The sequence below is a fragment of the Desmodus rotundus genome, chromosome 2 (assembly GCF_022682495.2).
Source record: "Desmodus rotundus isolate HL8 chromosome 2, HLdesRot8A.1, whole genome shotgun sequence".
Classification (NCBI taxonomy): domain Eukaryota; kingdom Metazoa; phylum Chordata; class Mammalia; order Chiroptera; family Phyllostomidae; genus Desmodus; species Desmodus rotundus.
Window position 1 is genome coordinate 124,117,842 of NC_071388.1, and position 24,768 is coordinate 124,142,609.

At 41.2% G+C, this 24,768-nt stretch overlaps 1 protein-coding gene across 4 annotated transcripts in view; it reads right to left on the reverse strand.

The window, feature by feature from the left end:
* Positions 1-24,768, reverse strand: part of NCKAP5 (NCK associated protein 5) — a 902,113-nt gene that overhangs the window by 34,177 nt on the left and 843,168 nt on the right. For 3 of the 4 annotated variants that reach the window (XM_053918599.1, XM_053918602.1, XM_053918601.2), the window contains one exon: positions 22,294-22,430. In XM_053918599.1, the coding sequence (XP_053774574.1) occupies positions 22,294-22,430 (137 nt within the window). Of the gene's footprint in view, positions 1-19,778; positions 19,911-22,293; positions 22,431-24,768 lie in introns of all 4 variants that reach the window. The other variant, XM_053918600.1, reaches the window with a different exon arrangement.

Genomic DNA, 24,768 nt, shown 5'->3' on the forward strand with positions numbered 1-24,768 from the left:
TCACATGCCCCAAAGTGGGGACCTGACCCACAACCAGGCATGTGCCCGGACTGGGAATCAAACTGGCAACCTTTTGGTTCAACCTTTTGGCCGGTGCTCAATCCACTAAGCCACACCAGCCAGGGCACATACATGTTTTGTTGTGATTATTTTTTCCTGAATGAAAAAAGAATTGGAGAGAGCTCACATATGCCCGCTGTCTGCTGTTCTCCTCTGATACAGTCAAGTGTCCCTACTTCACTCCTCTGGGATAAAGCCCATCTTCTTCTAAGACAGGACTAATACTGAAGCAAAAGGACTGTAGAAAAACCCTGATGGGCAGGCCACTGGCTGAATGTAAAATTCAATGCCCCATGCCACCTTCTCTGTTCTGCTAGCAGACAGGGGCTGAATTTGGGGATCAGGGAAACTTAAAAATTGGTCCTGGCTAACTCACTGGTTGATCTTGGGTGTGTTTCTCATTTGAACAATGACAGACTGTATTAGGTAAATTCTTAATTCCCCTCTTAGTGCCACTAGGTAAAGTTCTTTGGATTGACCACATGCTAGCTATGACCTCTTCACCTAGTCTTCACTCCTTCTCTGTGGCACAGAACCACTGCATCACTGAGCTTCTTGCCTGCTCATAAGTGTGCTATCTGCTTGTCTGTCTTGGTTCTCTTACATGACCTCTCTATGTTACTGGACTTACTGGTCTGTGGTATTTGGAAACTTCCTGTATCTAATTAGACTCCTGGTTCATGCTACAGTTACACAGCTACTCCCCAGGGTCTGTTATGAAAGAATGCATAAACAAATTTTATGAGAAACAGGTCCTCCTAAGTGAGGAAGAGGAGGCAGCACAAAACATACATACTGTGTACATTCTTCTGAGACTTGCTTTATGCATTTGTTGTTACTAAGATAATTCCATGGAGTTGCATGTACCTGTGGTTTTTTCCTTTTCACTATTGCATAATATTTTACTGTGCAAATGTGTCATGATTTAAACAAAATTTTATGTATTGATTTTAGAGAGAGAGAAGAAAAAAGGGAGGAGGAAGGGAGAGAAGAGAAGAGAATAGAAGGGAATGGAATGGAAGGGAAGGGAAGGGAGGGAAAGGGAAGGGGAGGGAAGGGAGGGAAAGGGAAAGGGAGGGAAGGGAAGGGAAGGGAAACATCAACTTGCTGCTCCATTCATTTATGCACTTACTGGTTGACTCTTGTATGTGCTCTGACCAGGGATTGAACCCACAAACCTTGGTGCATTGGAACAATGCTCCAACCAAATGAGCTACCCGGCTAAGGTTCACAATTTTTCCCTATAAATTTTTCCTATAAATGAACATTCTGGAGATTTCCTGATGTCTTTACTCTTACAAATTGTCTAGCTACCCATGTGCTAGAGCATCTCAAGCGCCTGTTCCCAGGAGTGAAGTCAGTGGATAAAGAAGCATAGAAACCATCCTTCATACAGGATAATGCCCAATTCTCTTCCCAGCTGATTCTGACAATTTACATTCCCAAAAGAAATGCAAAAGAGATCCTTCAATTTACGTCTTCTTCAACACAAAGTATTATTAGACTTTTAAATTGTTGTCAATCAAATACATATAAAATGGTATTTTAGTGCAGTCTTCATAAAACTTTTTCTTATTACTAGTTAAGCATCTTTTCTGGTGTTTATTACCAATATTTATTTTCTATTTTTTTAAATGCCTAGTGTTGTCATTGGCCCTTTTTCTAGTAAATTGTTATCTTTTTCTCATTAATCTATAGAAGATCATTATGTATGCACATGCTAATCTTTGTTGGCTATATGTAGTGCCAATCTCTTTTCTCAGTTTGTATCCTGGCTTTCATTTTTTTCTAAGGTATTCATTATGAGCAGGTGTTCTAAATTTTCATGTACTTTTAATGCTCTTTTGTATGTGATTTAAACACCTTTTCTCTTCCCTCAAGTCAAAAGGATTTCTTAAGAGTTATATCTCTAAATTTATACTGTTATATAGAAATGCAATAAACATTTAAATCAATATTTAAATGTTTATATCTAGCCATATATCTAGCCATACTGCAAAATTTTCATATTTTTCTAAAAGTTTTTCTATAAGTACTTTTGGGTTTTCTATGAACATATCAATCACATCTAAATCAAAAGAGAGGAACAGTGGCATAAAATAGGAAACAAAACATTTAAAACATACCCCAAGAACAAAAATACTGATCATAAAAAAAAAGAAAGAGATAAAAGAAGCAGAAGACATAATAAATAAATAAGCTAAGTATCCTTGTGAAATAGCTAAAGGAAGAATAGGGGAAAAACAACTGAATAAATGTGTAAGAGATGGTAAAAATAAGAACAGAAATAAATAAAATTGGAGTTAAAAACAATAGGTTCAGCAAAGTTAAAATTGGTTCTTGGAAAAAACTTACAAATTGACAAACCACTGGCAAGACTGATTTAAACAAAAAGAAAGATTAAAGAATTAATATTATTAATAAAAAGGTATGTAACTACATATGTAGTAGAGACTAAAAAATAAGCAAACTCAATCATCTGGCTTATGTCAATAAACATGAAAATAGACAAAGAGAACATATCCTCATAAAAAATTATATAACTTATCAAAACTGACAGAAAATAAACATAAAATACCTGAAAAGTTTTATAATTATTAATGAAATTGAAGCAGTCATTAATAATCTTCCCACAAAGAAAAATCATCAGGCCCAGACATATTTACAAATAAGTTTTTTCAGAAATTCAAAGACTAGATCATCCTAATTTACACAGCTTGTTAAAAAAAAAAAAACAGAAAAAAGAGAAGATATTCCCCACTCATTTTACAAAACCGGTGTTATTTTGATAGCAAGGTTCAAGAAAGTACAAAATAAAGAAAGCACAAGAAAATAATACCACTCAACTCACTTAATACATGGGTTAATGACAATAAGAACAATAATTAAATGACCTAATAAATAGATATAGGTGTAGGAATATTTAGCAAAATATTAGCTAAATAAATTTACCAATATATATAAAATATGCTATATTATAGCTATATTAGGTTTATCCCAAAGATTTAAGTCTAATTTAATTTTTAAAATATATAATTATCTGTAACTGCATTGAGAGATTAAAGTTAAAAACCACATGATCATCCCAACAGATGTATGTAGACTTTTTGATAAATCTCGACGTGAATATATAAATAAAATTTTAGTTAACTAGGATTAATAGAGAATGTCTCTAACTTGATGAAATTAATCTACCAAGAAATAAAAAATGAAAACAGACAAAAAATGTTACAACAAACATCATCATCCTAAATGGAGAAATATTGGCAGTAACCCCCTTAAAAACTAGCAAGAAGACAAGAATTACTATCGTTACCACTTCAAGTTGACATTGATTGGGGGTTTTTTTAGGATCGTACATTCTTTTCATGGTATCTCATATTAACCTTGCCTTTAAATGCAACCCTAAAAACAAGTGTTCTTAGATCCAAAGTCCTTATCAGGTTTCTTTTTAAAAATAATGCTCTACAGCACAGCACATTTTAGCAGTGAATTTGAAGAAGGAAGAAAAAGTATAATTTGACATGGTGAGTTGTAAATCCAGAAATACTATTCAAGCTAAATACCACCTCATTTTGGGACTGAGGAATTAAACTCATTTTGCTTTTTCTTCTTAAAATGCAGAATTTAAAGAGCTGTTTTAGCCCATAATTTCCTTCATCTTATGATCCTACTGGTATTATACTGATGACATTTATAATTTAACTATATTTTGTGTGTGAACTTCGCACCCCAAGGAGAACTAAAGAAATATTTCATAGCACTGAAATTATAAATTTTAAAAACTTTTTTACAATTTTTCTTTTCACTTTTGATAAAGGTACCAGCAGTTCTACTTCATTTACACTTTGCTGTGAAAATGCAGCTGATGTTTTAGTGAAGGCAATAACTTATTTCAGGACCAATGCCTTTCACTCATCTGATGAATATTAGGTGCCTCTGTGTGCCCAGCACTGTTCTAGGCACTGGTGATGTAACAGTGAATAACAAACATTCCGTTTTTGTGTTGCTTATGTCTCCAGAAACTTGTGAGTATTGTTCAATACTAAACAGAGGGCAAGGTGAGTCTGGTTGTTCCTAGAATAAGGATCCCATGCAGCACTGTGGGCTTTCCTTTTCTCTCTGTAAACCTCCCATTACTATACTTTAGGTACAAGAAAAGAAACCTCCTAGGCTCTGTCCCTGCCCTATACCACACCTCCACCTCAGTGAGCCTTTCTTGGTAAATTAATTAATATTAATAATAGCCAGCACTGAAAGGGCACCTTTCAAAAAGGCATGTTGCACACATTGTCTCATTACAATCCTGCAGTTAGGTGTTATTATTGTCATTTGATGGATGAGAAGCTGAAGCTCAGAGGAGTTCAGATTACACACACATTATGGATATTGTTGGAAACGGTCCTGCCTGGTTTCAGGAACTGTAACCTCGCTGACAGGTGAAAAGGCCCCATGGCTAGGGGACCTTGGGACCATAAGCCACTAAGGACACAAAACTTATCCTCCCAGCAGGGGTGCAGCCTCTGCCCCCTTTACTTCACCCTGCTTGGCCCCTGGAGGATGGCTGGATAGTCAATGATGGGTAAGATTCCTCAAGGAAGAAACAATCTAAGACAGGCACAGTCATGAAGGGGCCATTAGGGAAGGATTTAGGCAATTATAGAGGAGAAACAAAAGATCCTCACCCCTTGGCTTTGTCATAGCTGGAGTCCTCATTCTATCTGTAAAAAGTCTCCTAATTTCTTGGCTGCCTTGCTTCCCCCACCTGATTCAGGTCTGAAACAATGCTGAATGGGGGTGCAGTCCTGTGTGCAGACAGTGGTTTCCAGGAGTGATCACTCCTGAGAAAGAATGCATAAAGTCCTGTGAAACCTGCTTTGCTAAGAATGCCCTCAATTTAAACATTATGGGTCCAAGCACAAAATAACTTTGCTTCCCCACATTTTATGGCCAATTGACATCACCCTGTCTACCAGACCTTGACTCAAAAGGACCCCGGTGATCCCAGAAATGTTATCTGTAAACCTTATCTCCTTTCTTTGATCATTATTGCCTGACATTGATTGATTAGTTTACGTGCATGCTATATATATCTATGCAAATTAAACTCAATAAAAGCCCATTGAGAAAGAGGCTCGAGGCCCTTCTTCTCTGAGAGATTTATCAGCCTTTTCTCCCCAAGCAGATCATGTCTTGGTAGATTTATTCTCATCCACAGCATCTGGGAGAGCTCTGCTGGATGGAGCTCCCCCACAGGATATTAATTCAAGTTTTTCTGACTCTAAAGCCTTCATGAACATTTCCCAGTGTGGCTGATTGACCCATTCATTCATGCATTTATACATTCATTATTTCATCTACCATCTTAGCAAATCTGAGTTATATATCAAAGATAATTTTGGATATTATGTGGTTCTCTGAGTTTATGCTGAGTGTAGTCTTTATCCATAATCCATCAATACCACAGTTGCCCTAGCTATGTAATACTCTGCAACCCAAATGACATATCCTGCTTTCATCTTCTCTCAATTAAAAAAAAATTTTAAACAATTAGAGTTCTTTTCCTTGGAACCTGGTTTGTAATGTGGTGAATCCCCTAATTGACTACAAATGGGGAAATCCAAGCAGAAGCTGAAAAAGAATAGAATAAGGGGGATTCATTCATTATTTCACCAATTCATTCATTCAGCATATAAACATTGAGTGCCAGGAATTCTGATACCATAGCACCAACCAAATAAACATAAATCCCTCTCCTCATGGTGCTTTCATTCTGGTGAAAGGGAAGGTAGACAAGATAACTTCTAAATTTTTTTCAACACAAAAGCTTTAGGTTATTAAAAAATAAGGAGAAGCAGCAGAAAGAGAAAGAGGCAAATTATTCGCTGGTTTGTTTTACATCAATGTGAGAGAGAACATCAATCAGTTGCCTCCTATACACACCCCAACTGGGAATCGTACCTGCAACTTAGGTATGTGCCTTGACCAAGAAAGGAACATGCAACCTTTTGGTGGACAGGGCAACACTCCAATCAACTGAGTCACCTGGCCAGGACTGTTGTTTTCAACAAAGGACATAGAACAGATTCAAGTTTAAGGGCAGATTCTGGGAGCAGTGACTGCAAATCAAAGCCTCTTATCACCTGTTGTTCTGTGCTGGTCCTCTGCTCACCTCTCAAATTCATGGCACACATAGATCACAACCACTGCCAGTTGAGTTGGCACCACCTTTATATTATATATTACTGTCATTAAACCATATGACCTTCTGTTTTGCTAACTGCCTCTGGGGGAGGACGGGCAGTCACTGCAAGCCACTGCCCTTTTCTGACCCTCTTTATTCCATGATTCACTGACTTGTCCCTAGAAGAAATGCCTTTCTCCTTTATGCCCACTCAAACATGATTCTTCAAGGCTCAACCCAGAATCTCCCGACTTCCTGACTAATTCATTCCTTTTTCCAGGAACCCTGTTAGCACTCTATCTTAGAGTCACAGATCATTCATTCAGAGATCATTCATTCTCTTCAATAAACATTCAGTAAGCCCTTGCTATGTGCTAGAAATTCAGTACAGAGGTCACAATTCTTGCCATTAAAAAACAAAAAGAAGCCCTGGCAGTCATGGCTGAGCAGCATCCCACAAAGTGAAAAGTCACCTGTTCGATTCCCGGTGAGGGTACATGCCTGGGTTGCAGCCCTGGTCCCGGGTTAGGGGCATGCTAGAGGCAACCGATTGATGTTTCTCTCTCACATCGATGTTCCCCTCCCTCTCTTTCTCTATCCCTTCCTCTCTCTCTAAAAATAAATAAATAAATAATTCTTTAAAAATGAAATTAAAATAAAAAACAAAACCAAGCAGGGAAGGCAGAAAAGAATAACAACAGTTTGGTGGTCATAATAAGACTAGTGTACTATGGCATCACAGAGGAGGGACATAAGCCTACGTAAGCCTGGAGTTCTGACTTTGAAATGATCTAGCCCATTTGAAATGGGAAAGTCTTCATTTATCCATGATGTAAAGTCATAGAGAAGGAGTTATGAGAGAGGATAAGCAGGCACTGGTAAGGGTGGGGGTGTCTCTGTACCATAATTTTGGAAACTTATCTTTATGCTGCTGGTTGTATTAGGTGCTTTCAAAGTTTCTAATTTCTTCCCACCACAAGTAGCCTGTAAGCTCTCTGTGGGCAGGACAGTCTCACGTTTCCTTTCTATTTCCCATAGCACATAACTTAGTGATGATCCATGATGAGTCTGCAACAAATACTGACTGAGCCTACTCATAATAGTGGCCAAAGGAGAGGTTTCACTCTGCCTACATGGCCTGAGATCTTTCTCTTGCACACTTAGCTTTTATTCTTTGTACACCTTTAGGCCTGTAAGACAAGTTCTCCAAAAGTCAATCAGTAGCAGGATAGCACACTCTACTAATTTCCCTGAAGGTCCTTGGAAACAAAGGTATTTCTGTACCTGCACATGGCTCCTATGATAATTTTTCATTAATTAGGCCTAATGGTGAATGAGCGACAGCAAACTGCAGAATGTGGAGATAAAAGGCTCAGGGTAGACAGTTAAATTATTGTAATGGAAGAAACTCAGATCTTTTCATTTTACCTGGTTACCAAATTGTTTCCTTCACACGTGGCCATAAAAACAAACAAATAAGCAAACCAATAAAAACTGATTGATCATCCATCTCTCTAAAATAAAACTGACTTGGGACAACTGTATAGTCAAATTAAATAAAAAGCTGAATCCATATTTGAGGACAAAAACTCAAACTGCTTAGGTATTAGAAGAAGCATGCACTGGATTTTTTGGGTTTTGGTTTTATTTTTATAACTTTTTGTTATAACTTTGGGGAAGGGCTTTTCACAATACAAAAGATTGATGACTTTGACCATATGAAAACAAAATCTTCTATGCTGTAGAAAACATTATAGGTGGCATAAAAAGCAAATGAAAAACTGGAAACAATATTTATAGTTATATAAGAAACAAAGGAATAATCTTCCTAAATTTTAAAAAGCTCTTACAAATTGAGATGAAAAAGACTAACAACCCAATAAAAAACTGGGTAAAGGTCACTAACAAATGATTCACAGAGACAGAAATACAAATGACACTTAAATCGATTTAAACAACCTCACTCTTAATAAGATAAATCAAATTCAAACCACAATGGAAAATCATTTCTCTTATGTTAAGATTGTCAGAACATGAAAGTGTGACCTTAAATTTGTAGGTAAGGCACTGGGGAACCAGACACGTCAATCACTGCAGGTGGATGTGAAAACAGTACAACTGCTCTGAATACATCCACTATCCGACTCAACACTGCAGATTCTGGGCATCTATTTCGTGGAGGACTAGTTCAATTAGTGAGGGCACCGCCACACAATGTAGCTGTGGAAAAGAACAAGAAAGACTTCTACTTATTGACATAAAATGATTTCCAGGGTATATTGCTGGGTAGAAGAAAACAAAACAAGGTGCAGAACAATGTATATAGTGTGCTTCCTTTTGTACATGGGATATTTATTTGCACTCATTTGTTTGCACGAAGAACAATTGGAAGGATGGACCAGAAACCAACAAAAATAGTTTACCTATAAAGTGCTAAGGGCACAGGGACAGGAGAAAGACTTCTGTGACCCAAACACTAATATCAAGTTTTACATGATAGCTGAGAAAAATTCTGAGGACCCCTTCACATAGCAGAGACTGCTGAATACTGATGCATAAAGCTTGACATCCAAGTCACTATAGCATTTGTTTACAGTGACAGAACATCGGGCCTGGAGGATCTGGCAGATAGCTATCCTGACATAGGCTGGAAGACATGTGCTGAAGATCACTAAGTAAATCATGACCAAGAAGATACATGCTTATTTCAAGGTGGGTATTTGAGTCTTCTGCACATCTCAAAAGATTTCATGGGCACTACGGAGCAATAAACAATGTTGGCATAGTTTTGGTTTGATCCTTTAGCTTTTCCTTTTATGGAAACCTAATAAAACTTGGGAAGATACTTTAATATTTCTGGGTGGGAGGACATCTCGTGATGAAAAGGGTCAAAGGGAAATGTTATAGCTAAGGATGGGCCAAAGAAACAAAGATAAAAGTGTTTTTAAAAAGTGAAAAAGATGAGGGTGGAAGAAAACACTCTTCATGATGCTTCTGAGGGTTCATAAACAGATAAGCGAGCTGATTGGTGGGGGGACCTGGGAGCCAACCACTAACCTTCTCTGCCTGAACAAGGTTGAGAGCCACCTTGGCCAATATCAAAGGAAGCATGTGGTCTCCTTTTCTAATTAAATTCCTTACACAATGAGCTGATTCATTCATTTACAATAAAATTTCTGCTCTATTTAAAAATGAAATTTATCCCCACATGACCTAGCCCCACCCTATTTCTGGTTCCCATATAACTGAATCTGAAAATGATACTGAGTGATAGCTTGGGATATTGCTGCTTATTGTGAAAATAACTAAGGAAGGAAAACACTGCTACGCTTCTTTCAGGAAATTTAAATCTGTTCTTTCTCACTTCAACTAAATTTAACAACAGATAAAAAGAATACGATATTTCCCTTAATGAAATTGTATAACCCTGACTAATTTATGAGGGACTTTAGCTTCACCTTATTTTGGACCACAGTTTGCAAGGTCCCTGTGGGCCCCTCCCTTCTTCTCCTCTCAACCTTAAATTCTAGGAATTGTTCTCTCTCTCAGCCCATTGAACATAATACTACTCACATTTATTTGGGAGTCTGCAGGTTGGAAGCCTTATCACATCAGTAGTCTCTGAGATACTTCACAAGAGGAAGGCAAAGTCGGCACCATGTGGCAGTTGGGACTGAGGCTCAGAAAGATTAGCATCATTCGTATGGGGTCACAAAGTCTATTCATAGAGCCAGGGCTAGGACCCAGGTATCCTAACTCCCCATTGTGGGCATGCCCAACACATCCAGCCAAATGGCCATGGCTTTTGGTTTCTGGGTTCCAAGAGGTACATGGAAAGTGGCCGGTTATGTGATTCACTGCAGGATGCTTGACGCTTTTCTTGGCAAAACTCCTGGTTGTTGGTTAGGAAGAAACCCTGTTTTTTCCCTGAGCTCATCTGTTTGGTTGTAATGTATATGTGTCTGTTTTCTAGGTTTTGGGCTGGTTGAAGAAGGGCAGTTGGAATGGAAGATTGTTAGAAATGATCTCTATCTTTATCCTTGAAATCTGAAAACTCTAAATAATTAGAATATATCCCACTCCTTTTCCCCCAACACTTCAAAGACTTGCACATGGCATTCTTGTGTTCCACACTGTAATTACATCTAGAATGACTTTTCCTGAATCCTAACACCTTTCTTTCCCTCAGTTACCCCATTTCCCCAACAGATCTCCTTCTTTTGACCCCATCATTTTTATTCCTGAGGTTGATTCTGGCAAGGGACACTTTCCAAATGCCACTATGTACTTTTTAGCCAAATGTGAAACTCTAAGATCCCCAAGGAAACCCAAACACCTGTGGACTACGTTCTTTTCTTTGTGTTTTACCTAATTACAATTTGCCTAGTTCACTAGAGCGTAAATTTTAGCAGCAGATAAAAAAGAATATGACATTTCCACAGTGTGAGCATCAGCTGTCCCGAGGTTACTTTAAAATCTGTGAAGGATTTCTACCTCCTCAGGGCACATGTTCTCCAAGAGAGACAGAACTGAAATACTAATAAGATACTTAATGTGTAGCAGCCTCAAATAACCTGGGCTCTGCGTTAGCACTTCAGACAGTGGGGGTCTCCCCAGCACCCTGACACAGGCACCAGGAGCAGGATCAAGAGCCAAGGGTGAAAGGTCCAAACAGGAGCATGAAATTCCCTTTCAAAGCTCCTCAGAGGAAGCACATCTTAACCACCCAAATAGGTTGCTGAGCCAGGCCCGGGCACCTGCTGGGTAGGCAAGGGCATTTGCCTGTTATCACAATTTGTTACAAATATTGAAAGCTTATCCCTCCCTACAAGCATTTCTGTTGCCTAAAAGTTAATCTTCTCTTGACTTCTTTGGGGCACTACAGACATTTTGTGTAGGGTAACACTGTTATTGGGGGCTGTCCTGTGCTTTATAGGATGTTTAGCAGAATCCCTGGCCTCTGCACATGGATAGTAGTTCTCACCACCTCTGAGCTGTGCCACCTGAAAATGCCTTCAGCCACTGCCAGATGTCACCCAGGGTGGGGTAGGCAACACAATATCCTGTCTGAGAGCCACTGGGCTAGGTGATGCAGTGTGAACCCTGGAGGTATTACTTGGATTATGGGTGACCTCTATAAAAATGTCATCCTCCACGAGGCTTGTGGGGCTACCTGTGTGGCCAAGTTACACTTCTTTCTGCTGCCCCTGCATGAGGCTAAGGGACACTCACATTTTCACAAATGGAATGGCATCTAATTCATTGCACATTTATTTCATTTTAGATCCCTCGCCTAGCTTTCAGTTAGCCCTGGCAGCCACAGGTTGCTACTTTGCACAGCATCAGGTATCATCTGCTCCCTCCAGGTACTAAACAACAACCATAGACCTGTTTTTTACTTTGAAATCCTACTTTGCAAGCTCTTATTTAAATGTTTCAGGCTCCAACACATTTGAATTTAAGGTGGGTAGCCCTGGGGGTGCTGAGAAATGGCGGGGGTAGGGAGGGACAATATCCATGAAGAGTGACAAACTCTGAGGGTGGGCTCTTTTTCCTCTAAAATGTCTCATTAGGGTCCTGAGACTTGGCCTCCCTCTCTCGGTATCCTGCAGCCAATTTAATTGAGCAACGGCCTTGTCACGGCACACTGCTCCTTTGACAGGAGGGTTAACTCATTCTGTCCATCCTGACATTTGCTTTCTTAAGGCCCTCACAATATGCAGCTTACGTAATTAAATGCAGGTCACATCGCCGCCTCCCTTTTCAAGCCTGTCTGAGGGCACAGTGGGTTCTTTCTAATGGCTAGCTCCTGAACACGTGATTTTTAGCAGCTAGTTGGGTCTTTGTTTCATGTTGTTATTGTGTACAACACTTCTCCCCACTAAAAACGCCAAACCTCAGCGTAGTGAAAATCCAGCCTGAACAGCTGAAAAGACTGTGGGTTTTCTGAGGGTGGACACATAGTGACAGAGAGAAATTTGAGACCCTGGTTCTGTTAAGGGTCTTGGAGCAGCCTCCTTGTCGTGGTCAGTACTTTCTAGTAGTCATCCTGCAAAGTTTAGTCCTGGGAAACAAATCCCTTGTGTCACATTGCATGTGTCCATTCTCCTCGAGTTGGGATGAGCTTGTCAAAAATAAGGCAAATCTTTAAAATGACCTAACAAGAGAGAAGTTCCAGGAAGGACTAAGGATAACTCTTATTTGTAGTGTCCATTTTAAACAATAGATTTCTCTGGGGTAACTGGGAGTGATTATAATGAGTTTGGATTTAGTTTAACCCAATGCTGATTTTGCACATTACAGAGATTTGTCATCTTTAAGTCATGTGCCAGATGAATGCTCTGAAATAGATGCAACTTTGTGTGAATTCTCTATCATACAGCAAAATCTGATTGCTCTATTAATAGCCAAAGTCCTTGGCCTTGGGAAGGCAGGGGGCAGCATTTTCAAAATTCAAAATTCATCCTCTCTGCATAATTAGTTGTGAATCTCTAAGTGTTCGAGCTGAGAAATGAGCCAGGAACTGGAGCAGTTATCCTTCAGCATCCCTTTTAATATTGTTCCATAGTCATCATTTCCTTGTGTTTTTCTAATTACTGCAAAACCAATTGTTTTTAAATCAATTGCCCTGACTCTTTGTAATTTGTTGGATGTAATCACCTTTGAAAGAAGAGAACATACTTCTTTGTTCAGGAAATTGGGGACTTGATTAGATGAGCATCATCAGGGGGCTGGTTTCAAAGCTCTGTTTGGCCTGATTGGTGCATTTTGAGGGCGACTGGCTTAAGGAGGGAGAGGCTGCTGTTGAAAGTGAGCTCTGTAGCACAGTGGTCTATAGACCCCAGTGGGCTTTACTTTGAAGTAAATTTATAAAATTAAAAAGAAGTAGGAATTCTTGCTCCTCACTCTGAGGAGTCAACAGTATGGCTGGCCTGTGACCATAGAATGCAACTGTTTAGGTGCCAGATTATCTTCTCTCTCAGATGGTGCTTCAAGTCTGTGTGTCTGATGAGAAGCACCCAGGGAGCAGGGTCATGTCCCTAACCAGCCCCCATCCCCAGTATACTCCACTGGCATGTGCACAGAGCGAGAGATGAACAAGCCAAAATAAACTAAGTTAGGTATCAACTCTCTTCCTTGCTTTTATTCTTTTTGCCAATCTTGTCTATCAACTAACCAGTTCAACTTGGAGATTTTCAAAGATCAAATATCAGAAGAGCACAGGTTCTGAACCTTTGTTTCTTTCAGACATGAAGGGTGTAATACATTTTCATCAATAAGAGTGACTGTGACAATAATTACCAAATTTGGACAGAGATTATGAAAATAAAGCCAGGGAACATGGGGCCATTTGTGAGTAACAAAACAAGGTTCTGATATGCCTCCAACAGCTTCCACAAAAAATAATCATTGAAGAGTAAGCTGAAATTCTGCTTTCTTGAGAAAAATTGGGAAAAAAGGATTTCATGCTTTGTCTAGCATAGCCCTTAGAAAAGGTGAAATGTCCTATCCCAACTACTCTCTGTAGGTACCTGCTCTGGCTCTTTCTCTCTGTAGACAAGGAAAGGCCTGAAAGGATAATGGACGTGTGTTCAAGTATAGTTGTCTCCATTTTCCCCCCACCACTCTCCCAAGACCTAAACCAGTCCTGTGAATTATTGTTGCATTTTTATTCAACACTTACGATATTGTTTAACATTTATGAAACACCCCTGATGTGCCAGATCCTGTGCCAAGTGCAGAACATGAATGAGGGAGCTGAACATGCAAAGGAATAAGTATAATCTCAAATGCCAAGTGACAGAATTAAATACATTGTATTATAGGGGAAGACACAAGGAAGAATAATTAGGTGTAGCTGATATAGGAGCATCTGGGAAGATTTCCTGGAGGAGGTAAAATGAACCGTACCTCAAAAACTAAGTAGAAGTTACATAAAAGTTACAGAAGAAGCGCGTTGGTCCGAAAGCCATTCCAAGAAGGGGGACTACAAAAGCAAAGGCACAGGAGCCCCTAAGAGCATTATGTGTTCAGAACAGTGAAAGCATTTTGATGATGCATAAAGTCAAGACAGGAAATGAAAAAAGATGAAGTGGGAAAGGCATGTGAATTTCACAAGAGGAGGATATTGGATTTTGTCTGTGGGTAATGGAGAGTCCCTAAAGAGGTTTTATTTTTTATTGTTGTTCAAGTATAGTTGTCTCCATTTTCCCCCCACCACTCTCCCCTACCCTATCCACCCCCACCTCCCACCCTGGATCCCACCCCTCTTTGACTTTGTCCATGGGTCCTTTACACATGTTCCTTGACGGCCCTTCCCCTTCTTTCCCCCTATCGCCCCTTTCTTCCCTCCCCTCTGGTTACTGTCAATTTGTTCTTTAACTCAAAGTCTCTGGTTCTATTTTGCTTGCTTATTTGTTTTGTTGATTAGGTTCCACTTATAGGTAAAATCATATGGTGTTTAGCAAAGGAACTGATGGGATTTTGCACCTTGGTGGCAGCATGGAGAGGACTGGCAGTAGGCTGACTGGAGCATGGGAAAAAAGGAGGACATGGGGCTGTGTAGGCCAGATGAAGGCACCACGGTAGAAGAACTAGAGGGGCGTAGATTTCAGCAGTATCTGGGGGGGAATCCAGCAGGACCCTGGCATACCCAGATGAGAAGAAAGAGTCAAGGAACACCCCTAGCTTCCTAGCTTGTACAGTTCTCCCTCAATATCTGCAGGGGATTGGTTCCAGGACCCCCCCAGGACAGATATCAAAATCCACAGATGCTTAAGTCCCATACATAACATGGCAGAGAACAATGTAAACAGTCAGCCTTCTGGGTCTATAGATTCCCACTCAAAAATAATATCTTTGACTCGGAGTTGGTTGAATCTTCAGATGCAAAACCTATGGATAAAGAAGGCTGGAGGGTGGACTGTATTCCTAAAAGAATGAGGAGACTACCAGTTAAAACAGAGAACCTGAGAGGCAGAGATTTCTAGAGAGGAAAAGAGAGGTTTCATTTTGGATTTTTGCCTGAGAAGTACCTGGCAGGGTCAGTGATGGTGATGGGCAGCCTGGTAGATGAGCCCTGGTAGGGAAGAAGTCTTGGCTAAAGATTATGTTTGCATCAACCAGGTCCAGCAGGGTCAGCTAGGGGTGAGGCTCCTCTCCCTCCCTCCATCCAGAAATTGGAGCTTCACTGCTACAACTCCCCTGGGTCTGCCTCCACCCTGCACTCTGCGTCTAGTTCACTCTCTCTTTCCCCCGTCTCCACCTCTGTCCCTTGGCCATGCTTTCTCTGAGGCCCTGTCTGCAGGAAAGAGGCAGGAATATTTATTATGGCCAGCTTGGCAAATTACTGTGGGTAGCTCTGTGGAGTCAAAACCACAAGACTACTCTCGTCTGCAACCTAACCTGCTGGGCCACCTACCCAGCTCCTAAATCCTGCTCCCGCTGCTGACTCTAAGCTAACAGCCTGGACTTTTGGTATATATTTCAAAGTGAAGCTAAAGAAACCAACCTTGAAATAAAAGATGTATATTTAGTTTAGTGTTTTATGAGCCCAGCGGCAGGGTTTTGGAAGGCAGGTTTCTTTTGCCACATTCGGTGTGATTCAAAGAAGTGAGTAGGCATGAGAAACCAGGAAATGAGGGGTCACAGGGCACTCTTTTAAAGGTAGTCACCCCTCCTCTTCCAGGCATGCTGTGAGGCAGGGTGAGTGGCTAATGACTGGGCAGCCAATGGGCAGGAGCAGTGGGGAGGAGCAGTGGGGAGGGAACAGAGTGATAACCAAGGTCCTTGAATGTGCATTTCCTAGAAGCCCTGGAGGACAGATTGCCATTGTCAAGTACCCTCCTCCAACTGAGGGAAATTTCAGGGAACCAGGGAGACAGTGCATGTTTGAGAAAGAGCAACTATCTTGGAGAGCATCCAGTAAGGCTTCGAGATCTACAGGCAAATTCCATCCTGCAGGTTGGGACCTCTATTATGAAACCTTGTTACTTAAAGTGGGACTGGGGTGGGAGGCAACCTCACATTCACAGGCACACGTGGTAAACACAAGGCAAAACCATGACTTGAAGGGAAGTATATCTCACTGCACACCCAAGGCACTCACTCCTTTTTGTGGTTTTACTCCCAATTGTTTCTATTTTCTTTGCAGATCAACTTTGCCAATATCTAAAAAGTTAAAGGTGCCACATCTACCTTAAATGCTTCTTCCTAGGATTTGTTGGAAGCCAGCAGGTACCCACAACAGTGCCAGCTGTCTGCACACAGTTTTTCCTTTTTGGCAGCAGAGTCATCAACCAGGGCTGACCAGCACTCAGCTGGGTCAGGTGCTTTGTGTGACAGAGCTCTGACAGTAAGTTGACTTGGAAAGGCCGCTTCCACTGAGGCTGCTTAGACCTCAGTGTCTTCTCCCAAGAAGCACCAGTTGCCCAGGCTCTAACGCAACAGAAAGAAAGAAGCCCACTCCTTTCAAATAGGGATTTGCTCAAATAGGATGAGCAAAGTGAATAGGGAGAGGAAACAGCTGAGGCTGAGGCTCACTTCATTTCATAGGATATAGGGTGGAAAAAGATAGAAGAGCAAGTTGAGCAAGTTCACTGTTCCCTGGGACCTGCAGCCATCATTTAGTATTTATTCCTATTGCTCTGCACAGCTCATCTGAACAAAGCAATGGTAAAAACACAAACCCTGAAGTAAGTTCTCTCACATTCTGGTGCTCCCTTGCTCAGAGTCAGACAGTTGTCTTAATCTTGTTTCCTTTCCCAAGATGTTTTCAAATTGCCTTCAGACCATCCTTCTTTCCCTCTATCATGTCTCTACCCACTCCCCACTGGAACCTCACTGCCAGAGGGAGAAACGGGACCACCAAGTATGAAAATTGTTACTCTTTTAGGAACAGCCACATTTGGAATAATGAATTCCTCTCACGTCTTTCTTCACTTAGTTTCTAAGACGCCCCACCCACCCCACCGCCTTTCTCTTCCTCCCTCACTGCTTGTTCCTGCTCCGTCTCCTTTGCTGGCTGTTCATTTTCTCTTTGACCTCTGCATCAACACTTTCTTCCCTTCTCATCCTATCTGGACCCAGGACCTTAAATGCCATCTACACTCAAATTTACATTTCTAGACAGGGCCTGATCTGCCGAACTCCAGACCACCTACCATTTATTCAACACCTCCACTTGCCTAACAAGCACCTCAGACTCAGCGTGTCCAAAATTAACTGCCAATCTGCCTCCTCAAGCCCCATCCTCAGCCTTCTCTTCTTCAGTCAGCAGAATGCCATCCCTTCAAGGACCCAAACTGTGGAGCCACCATGGGCTCTGCTTTTATTTTCACCCCACCTACAATCTGTCAGTAAATTATGTTGTATTTTTAATTAGGTCTGGAAGCAGACCATTCTCACTCCTTGTGTTGTGTAAGCCGTGTGTGGCTATTAATATTTAAATTCAAGTTAATAAAATAATTAAAAATAAAATAGAGCAAAAAGGCATGGCTCTTAGGAAAATTACAGCAAAAATTAAATTTAAAAATTCAGTTCCTTACTCTCACTAGGCACACTTCAAGTGCTTCTGGGCCACATGGTGAGTGGCCATGGCACTGGGCAGTGCAGACGCTGAACACTGCCATCACAGAGGAGGGTTCTCCTGGCCAGTGCTGCTCATTCCCTTCCCTGTGACCACCTGGTCCCAGCCATGAACATGTCTTGCCTGAATGCTATAATAGCCTCTTAGCTGATCTTACTTCTTTAGGCTTTAAAAAAGGGCAGCTGGAGTGGTCCTTTTAAAACATTGCTCTCAAAGTTGTCCAAAGGCTCCCACAAATGTCTCTCAGAGAAGAAGCAAAGTCCTAGGAATGGCCTTACCAGCCTTGGCCTCTTTTACCTACAAGACCTCATCTCCCAGACTGCCAGCTTGCTCTTGGCCACAGCTGCACTGGCTGCCTGCTGCTCCTCCTCAAGACTTCTGCTCTGGCTGCTCCCTCTACTGAGAATGCGCTTCCCCAGACAGCCTCCTGGCTTACTCCCACCACTCCTTCAACTCTCTTCTCAAACACCACCTTCCCAGTGAGGCTTGTTCAGGCTGCTCCATTTAAGTTTTCACTTCTCCCCTTCCCATCTCCACTCCCAGCAGCCCTGCACTTCCATCCTGCACCCTGCTTTACTCGTCTTGTCCACAGCACTGATCTCCTTTCAATAAACTAGATACACTTTCTAGTTTATTGTATGTGTTTTTTTACTGTCTGGCAGGGATTTTTGTCCATTTACTCTCTGCTGGAAAGCTTGCCTAGAGGAGGCTTTCAGTGATTATTTGTTCAATAAATGAATGGGGTTTTAGAGCTGGAAGGAGCCCTGGACATCATTCTTGGATGAAGCAGTGGAGGGTCAGTGAGGTGAGGTTATTCACTGTGTACTGGGTCAGGGGAGGAGCTGGGACTAGGAGCTGGCGAGGCCCTAGGCATCTTCACTGGGCAGGCCCTATGACAATGAACTCCCCTTCCCTTTTATCTGTCACAACCAGAGGGACACTGACAAACCACAGAGAGCTAACAGATTCAAAGACCTAACTAAAATACCACACATGTTTGCCACTTTCTTGCTGGTAGGCCTTGGCAGCATTCAACCACTGGTCCTGCTTCCTGAGGACCAGCAGGAAGCAAGGAGCAGAATGGAGTCCCTGGTCAATGGCTATTCATACATGCCACTCTTGTCCCCACGTGTCACAAATGCTAGGACTCTTGGAAAACTGGAAACATGAATGGTTGCTATATTGCATTGTCCCCTAAAGCAACATATTAGTCTTGTGGGTTTTTTTTAAGTCATGGTTTCATCAGTTAATTGCTAAATTAGTATTTGAGAAAAAAAGGTGATTAGTACAAAAAGAATAATTCTTCATTGCATCATTAAAATATTTCTGACAACTCAGAAAAGATTAGGAGAAAAGCAGACCCCAGATCACATGTTGTATTAGGGGTACATCTGTCTTCCTGCATCTGTAAGGAAATGCCATCTGAATACACATTTTTTTTAATGCCTCGGGACGATGATTTTTCTGCTGCCAATTTCAATTTAAATAGAAATAGTGTGAAGGAGTTTCAGCCTCATAAACAGACCTGTTCATAATGGCATGGCTAACAGGTCCAGAGCAACACAGCATGATGTGAGCAAAGAGCCTAGAAATTCTATCCAGGGCTCACTGGATGATTTCACTTGCCAAAGGATGTAATTAAGAACAAACTTATCTTTATAGTCATTCCTTCATTACTGAGATAGCTCAGTTGGAGCCTTTTTGGGAGATACCAGATTTGGAAATATCCTTACAGACTGCACTGCAATGTCATGAAGATTATACCAGGAAACAAATTGATGTGCACAGACAATCTTCTGTACGTGCCAGAAAATTAGATCTCAGGAGCGACATAGAGCTGAGATGTAAAAGCAAGGGAGGAGGTGGAGGCAGAGCTCAGTGAAAGGCATACTCAGTGGCTTCCCAGACAGAGGAGCCCCAATGTCCCATGTGTTTGCTGTGCGTTACCTGGGGTGGCGCTCTTCATTGCTTTCACTAACTTGCCCCTTCCAGCTCCAAAACCATTATTTCCATAGTCTGGTCACTGCCACTATCACTGCCACCACCGGCAGAGTACGAACACATTCTGGGTACCTTGTCCTAAATGAGTAATATGAGACTGTTAAGGTTATTCATGCAAACGCAGCTGGGTCAGAAAAAGCTGTGAGGACGTGAAACAGTTCCTATTTGGCTGTTGCTGGGTGCACAGAATGCCATTCCACTGCCCCACCCCCAAGTGAAACTCTGTTCGCCTGTCTGCAGAGCTGGCGCAGTCTACTCATTACCCCAGCTGCAGAAACAGGCCTGTGCTAATGAAGCCATTGACCACACAGCCGTTGTGCCAGGCATAGGAAAGTCCCCACATTACCTGATCTGCAATTTGTACACTTCTTTATGGGGTCTTATTTTTCTCAAGTGCCTGTTAGAGTTGCTGTTCCAAGCATAATGGCTTATTTATTTAACTGATCTCATCATTGGCTTTCAAGTATCTTAATGTATGAAAAAAATCAACCTTGGGAACAAAAGAATAAATGTTTGCCTAATTTGTTTTTTTCCCTCCAGCCTCTGAAAGGGTAGGAACCTTTCCTGAAGTACACAATTGCTAACCTGACATAATCCTTGAACCTACTGACAGAGAGCAGGTCCAGGGACTCAGTCCCACTTTTGCTCACATGCACACAGCTGGACCCACCAGGATGGTACTGGGGTTGTGATGATGCCATCTTCAGGAATTGTGGAGGCGGTGGATACTCTATAAATAGTTTTCCCAAGCAGGATAGTGGATCTAGGACTGCACTCCTGTGTGTAGAATCAGGGTGTTTGCAGACTGCCTTGTCGGAGCCTATTATTCCCAGAGAGTATGCATCCCAGAGAGTACAGTCACAGATGTATTGGATGGGTCTCTAAAGTCTCTTAGGGAGAGTGTCGTTTGGTTGGAAATTATAAAAAACACATTTTAGGATGTGAGCTCTTTTAGCTGTGGTTATAAGTTCAAGCACTTACTCATTTCCTTTACTCTTTCATTCATTTAGTGATTCATCTACCCATTTAACAGATGTGTATTCAATATCTACTCTGTGCCAAGCCATGTGTTAGGTTCTGGGGGTACAGAGCTCAATACAGCAGATACCGGTAGTCTAGGAAGGGAGATGTCCATTGAGGATGACAAGTCTATGGGCTATGGTTCCAAAGAAGCCCCATGTTTAAAGTTACCGTGGGACTCTGGTAACATTTCTGGGTATGAGGAGATGCATTTTTTTCATTCCTCGATTCAACAAACATGAGTAGAACCAAGTACTGTGCTGGATACTAGAAATATAAAGCTAACTGTTGCTGTAAATGTTCCCTCTCTGGCAGTCAACAAGGCAGAGTTCTAAGTTCCAAGTCGTGGTGGTGACTCTTACAATACATGGCAGGATTTCCAAAAGGCCAAGCTGGTGGCAGATGATGAGGGAGGCGGCCCCAGAGAAGTGTATGTTCAGGGGATGTGAATGTTGGGTGAGGAGTGCCCTGCTGTCACATGTCTAGGGGACATCACTGAGCAATTCTCTCTCTTTCTTGGAATTACTAGAACATCTTTGCCACTTTTACCACATGTTGTTTCTAAACAGTTTCCCCATCCAACTCTGGATCTCTTTTAGGGATTTCTCTCTAATTTTTAGATGGGAGAGCCAAGGCAACAGAGCAGTAAGGGTCATAGAAGGGCTGCAAAGCTCTGGTGCTTGGTCCTATGTCCTTCCTCCCACCCTCTCACTGATGGGTACCACCAAAGACACCAAAGTGGGCCAGTCCCAGGACAAGTTGAGAAATAGTGAACAGGCTGGATATGGCCTGCATAATTAGCTAAAACTCGTAGATGGGACAAGGTAGAGAAGGTAATAACAAGTACCCAGAGGGATGATCAAGAAGTCCCTGAACCATGACCTCCTCCCTAGGCCAAGTCACACAGGAAGGGCCTGTGTGTGCCTTCTCAGGGTGGATTAGAAAGCCATAGCACAAATGACAGAGATTAAAGAAATGCAGGTCTCACTGTCCCTGGCAAGTCATAAGACCACTCCAGGCCTCAGTTTATTCATCTCTAAAAGGAGTCTAATTATACCTGATTTACCTGTCTGTCTCATGGGAACAAAGTAAAGGTTAAAGTCACTGAGGAGATAATGAAAAAATATCATCCAATCATTCTAAATGGTACTCTTATGGCTCAGGAGAGTAAATGCCTCTTCCACAAAGTCTAATCAGGGCAAGGCATCCATATCTGAAGAATCTGGGTGCAGATCCGTGACAGCACTTTGAATTCCGCCCAAGAACCCATGGTGTTACTTAATAATTCAGAACTAAGAGTGAACCTTGGGCCTAGGTTTTTAGTTACTAAACCAACAACAGATTTGACTTAAAATTAAATCTATCACAAAAGTGTTTAAGGAGTTCACTTTTCAGTCAGAACCAACAGGTGGAGCTACCCTCCTGTTGGCCTCCACCTCACCTGGGCATCCGCAGGGGGGTCTTCAGCCCTCCAGTCTGGAAGCAGCTCCCTGGTCATGGTGTTTTCAGCATATTCAAACGATAAGCAAGGCTGAGGCCTTGCTACTGCTTCATTCTGCCTTTGGGAATTGATTTTTCCTAAATGAGAAAATGTAAATGAAATTACAGTCAACTTTCTTTAGCTCTATATAAATTCAGGGAAGGGAATGGGGAAGATATTCAGAAATAATGAAAAGATACAAATATGGGGAAAGTTGCACTTCCCAACATTCTGCACCCTGCAAGTCTGTGTTAACAGACATGTCTGCAGAATTCCGCACATCTATAGAGGATGTCCGCACACCTTGGAGACTAAAAGGCAAACTGTCCTTGAACCACTTTTCCTTAAAATGTTGATAAGCTTTTCATGGTAAGGAAAGGTTCAGTGGGCAAACTGGGAAACACTGACAATTTCTCAAATAGTATTATTCATCAAATAACTAACAGATTTCCTTTTTGGAGAGCATCTCAGAGCCTTCATTGTGCTAATGCGGACAGTCATAACTTCAAAGGGTGATTTAAATTTGCAGACTTTCCCCAACACGTTTGAGCAGGGAACCCTGATTTCCCTAGAATACCTGTGTAGATTATTTTAAATGATAATGTTAGGAAACTTTGCTCAGAGGCCCTTAAAAATCCTGCCGGGCCATTCTTCTCAAGCTGTGATTTGCATGTGTGGTCAATTGAGCTTTTATTAAATTGCAGATTCTGATTCAGTAGGTTTGGGGTGGGGTCTGAGATTCTGCATTTCTGACAAGTTTCCAGATGATGCTGATGATGTTAACCCATGGACCACATTTTCAGGAGCAAGGATGTAATTAACAGAGAACAATTAAAGAAAGTTCCTTGATTATCCATAATAGTAGATTAACCTGCAGAGCGTATTCCTTCTCATGCCAGAAAGGAGATGCTGTTATTATCCTCCAGCCTTGATGGTTACTAACAGGACATGCTGAGATAGCCTGTCAACATCATTTTGCTTGCAAGCAGAAGCAAAGTACATAGTTGTATTTTCATCAACGCTGTGAGATTTGTACAGTTAGTTCCATTTTTTATATGGGGATAAGAGAAAAACCAATTCAAATGCATACATTAAGTAGGAAGTGACTGCTTTAAACCACTTTCCTTTTGTTCCAGCTGGTTCTCCATTCCTTATTTTTTTAAATGAGTAACCAATGGCTACAGAAAAGCCTTGGAAATCTGGCCGTGCCTCCGAACCACACTGACAATGTCATTGGGTGGATAGGAAGGGTTGGATGGGTGATACGAAAGTATCCGGCACCATGTTGACCTCGCACTTTGCCATATTCTACTTTTTTACAACTCTTCATGGCAATTTAATTAAGACACAAACTAGTGCTATGAATATTACAGCAAGATCAGAACAATCTCCTTCCTATCCCCTTCTTAGAAAGCAATTCAGGGCTTGTGGTTTCTATTCAATTTGTTATAATGACAGTGTTTAATCATGGCATCTACTCGGCAGCCGCTGCTGAATTGAGGTCACACATGTGACTATTCAGGCATGAAGCACATAATCTATAACTAAGATTTCGCCCCTGAATCTCTGGAGGCTGTGTCATTAATTAACAATGCATTTATTTCAAAAATAATATGCATTCTGGCATTTCAATACATAGCCTTGGCTTGAAATGAGCAGAAGTTTGTGATGCAACATTCATGGCAGTTAGTATTACAGTATGAAGGAAGAACTCAGCCAATCACATTTATTCAAAGATGTTTAATTAAAAGTCTTCTTTTCTAATTTTTCAGTAGCCTATACTATAATTTCTACTTGCTGCTCCTTTCTCATCATCAAATAATAAATGAAAGTCTTTAGAGTTCTATTTCATATGCTTATGTATGTCATAAATGTAACGTAAGCCATACAAGTTAAAATTATGTAGTGTCATCTTGAGCAGCAATAAATATTTTTAATCTTGAGGGGACAATAAAAAACTTTGACCCTTAGCCTAGTCCTATATTTAATCATGAGAGCTTGTTTCAACTGACGGTAACCAGAAATGGTGCTTCCTGGTGGGAAGGCTCACTCCATTCTATTGCAGTTAATGCACAGTCTACTGCTGATGTATCCACCTAGGTTTTTTAATTCATTCAACATATAAATATATTTGAATAGGATAGGATTATGTCAGAAGACACATGTGTCTGGTTAGAGGGCAAACAACATTTCAGTTAACTTTACATTGCTCTATATTCAGAATTGGTCTATATTCAGAATTAATTTTTAAATGACAAAAGCCCATGTGTATGCTGTGTGGTTTTTCTTTTTACTCAACTTATATATCCATATACCTATACCTACATGCTTATTTCCTTTATATGTAAGTACACTCCTTAACATAATGCAAAGAGCAGATAATGTTTAACGCTTGTCCTTACACTTTTTGGCTGAGGACCTGCAGGGATGTTCATG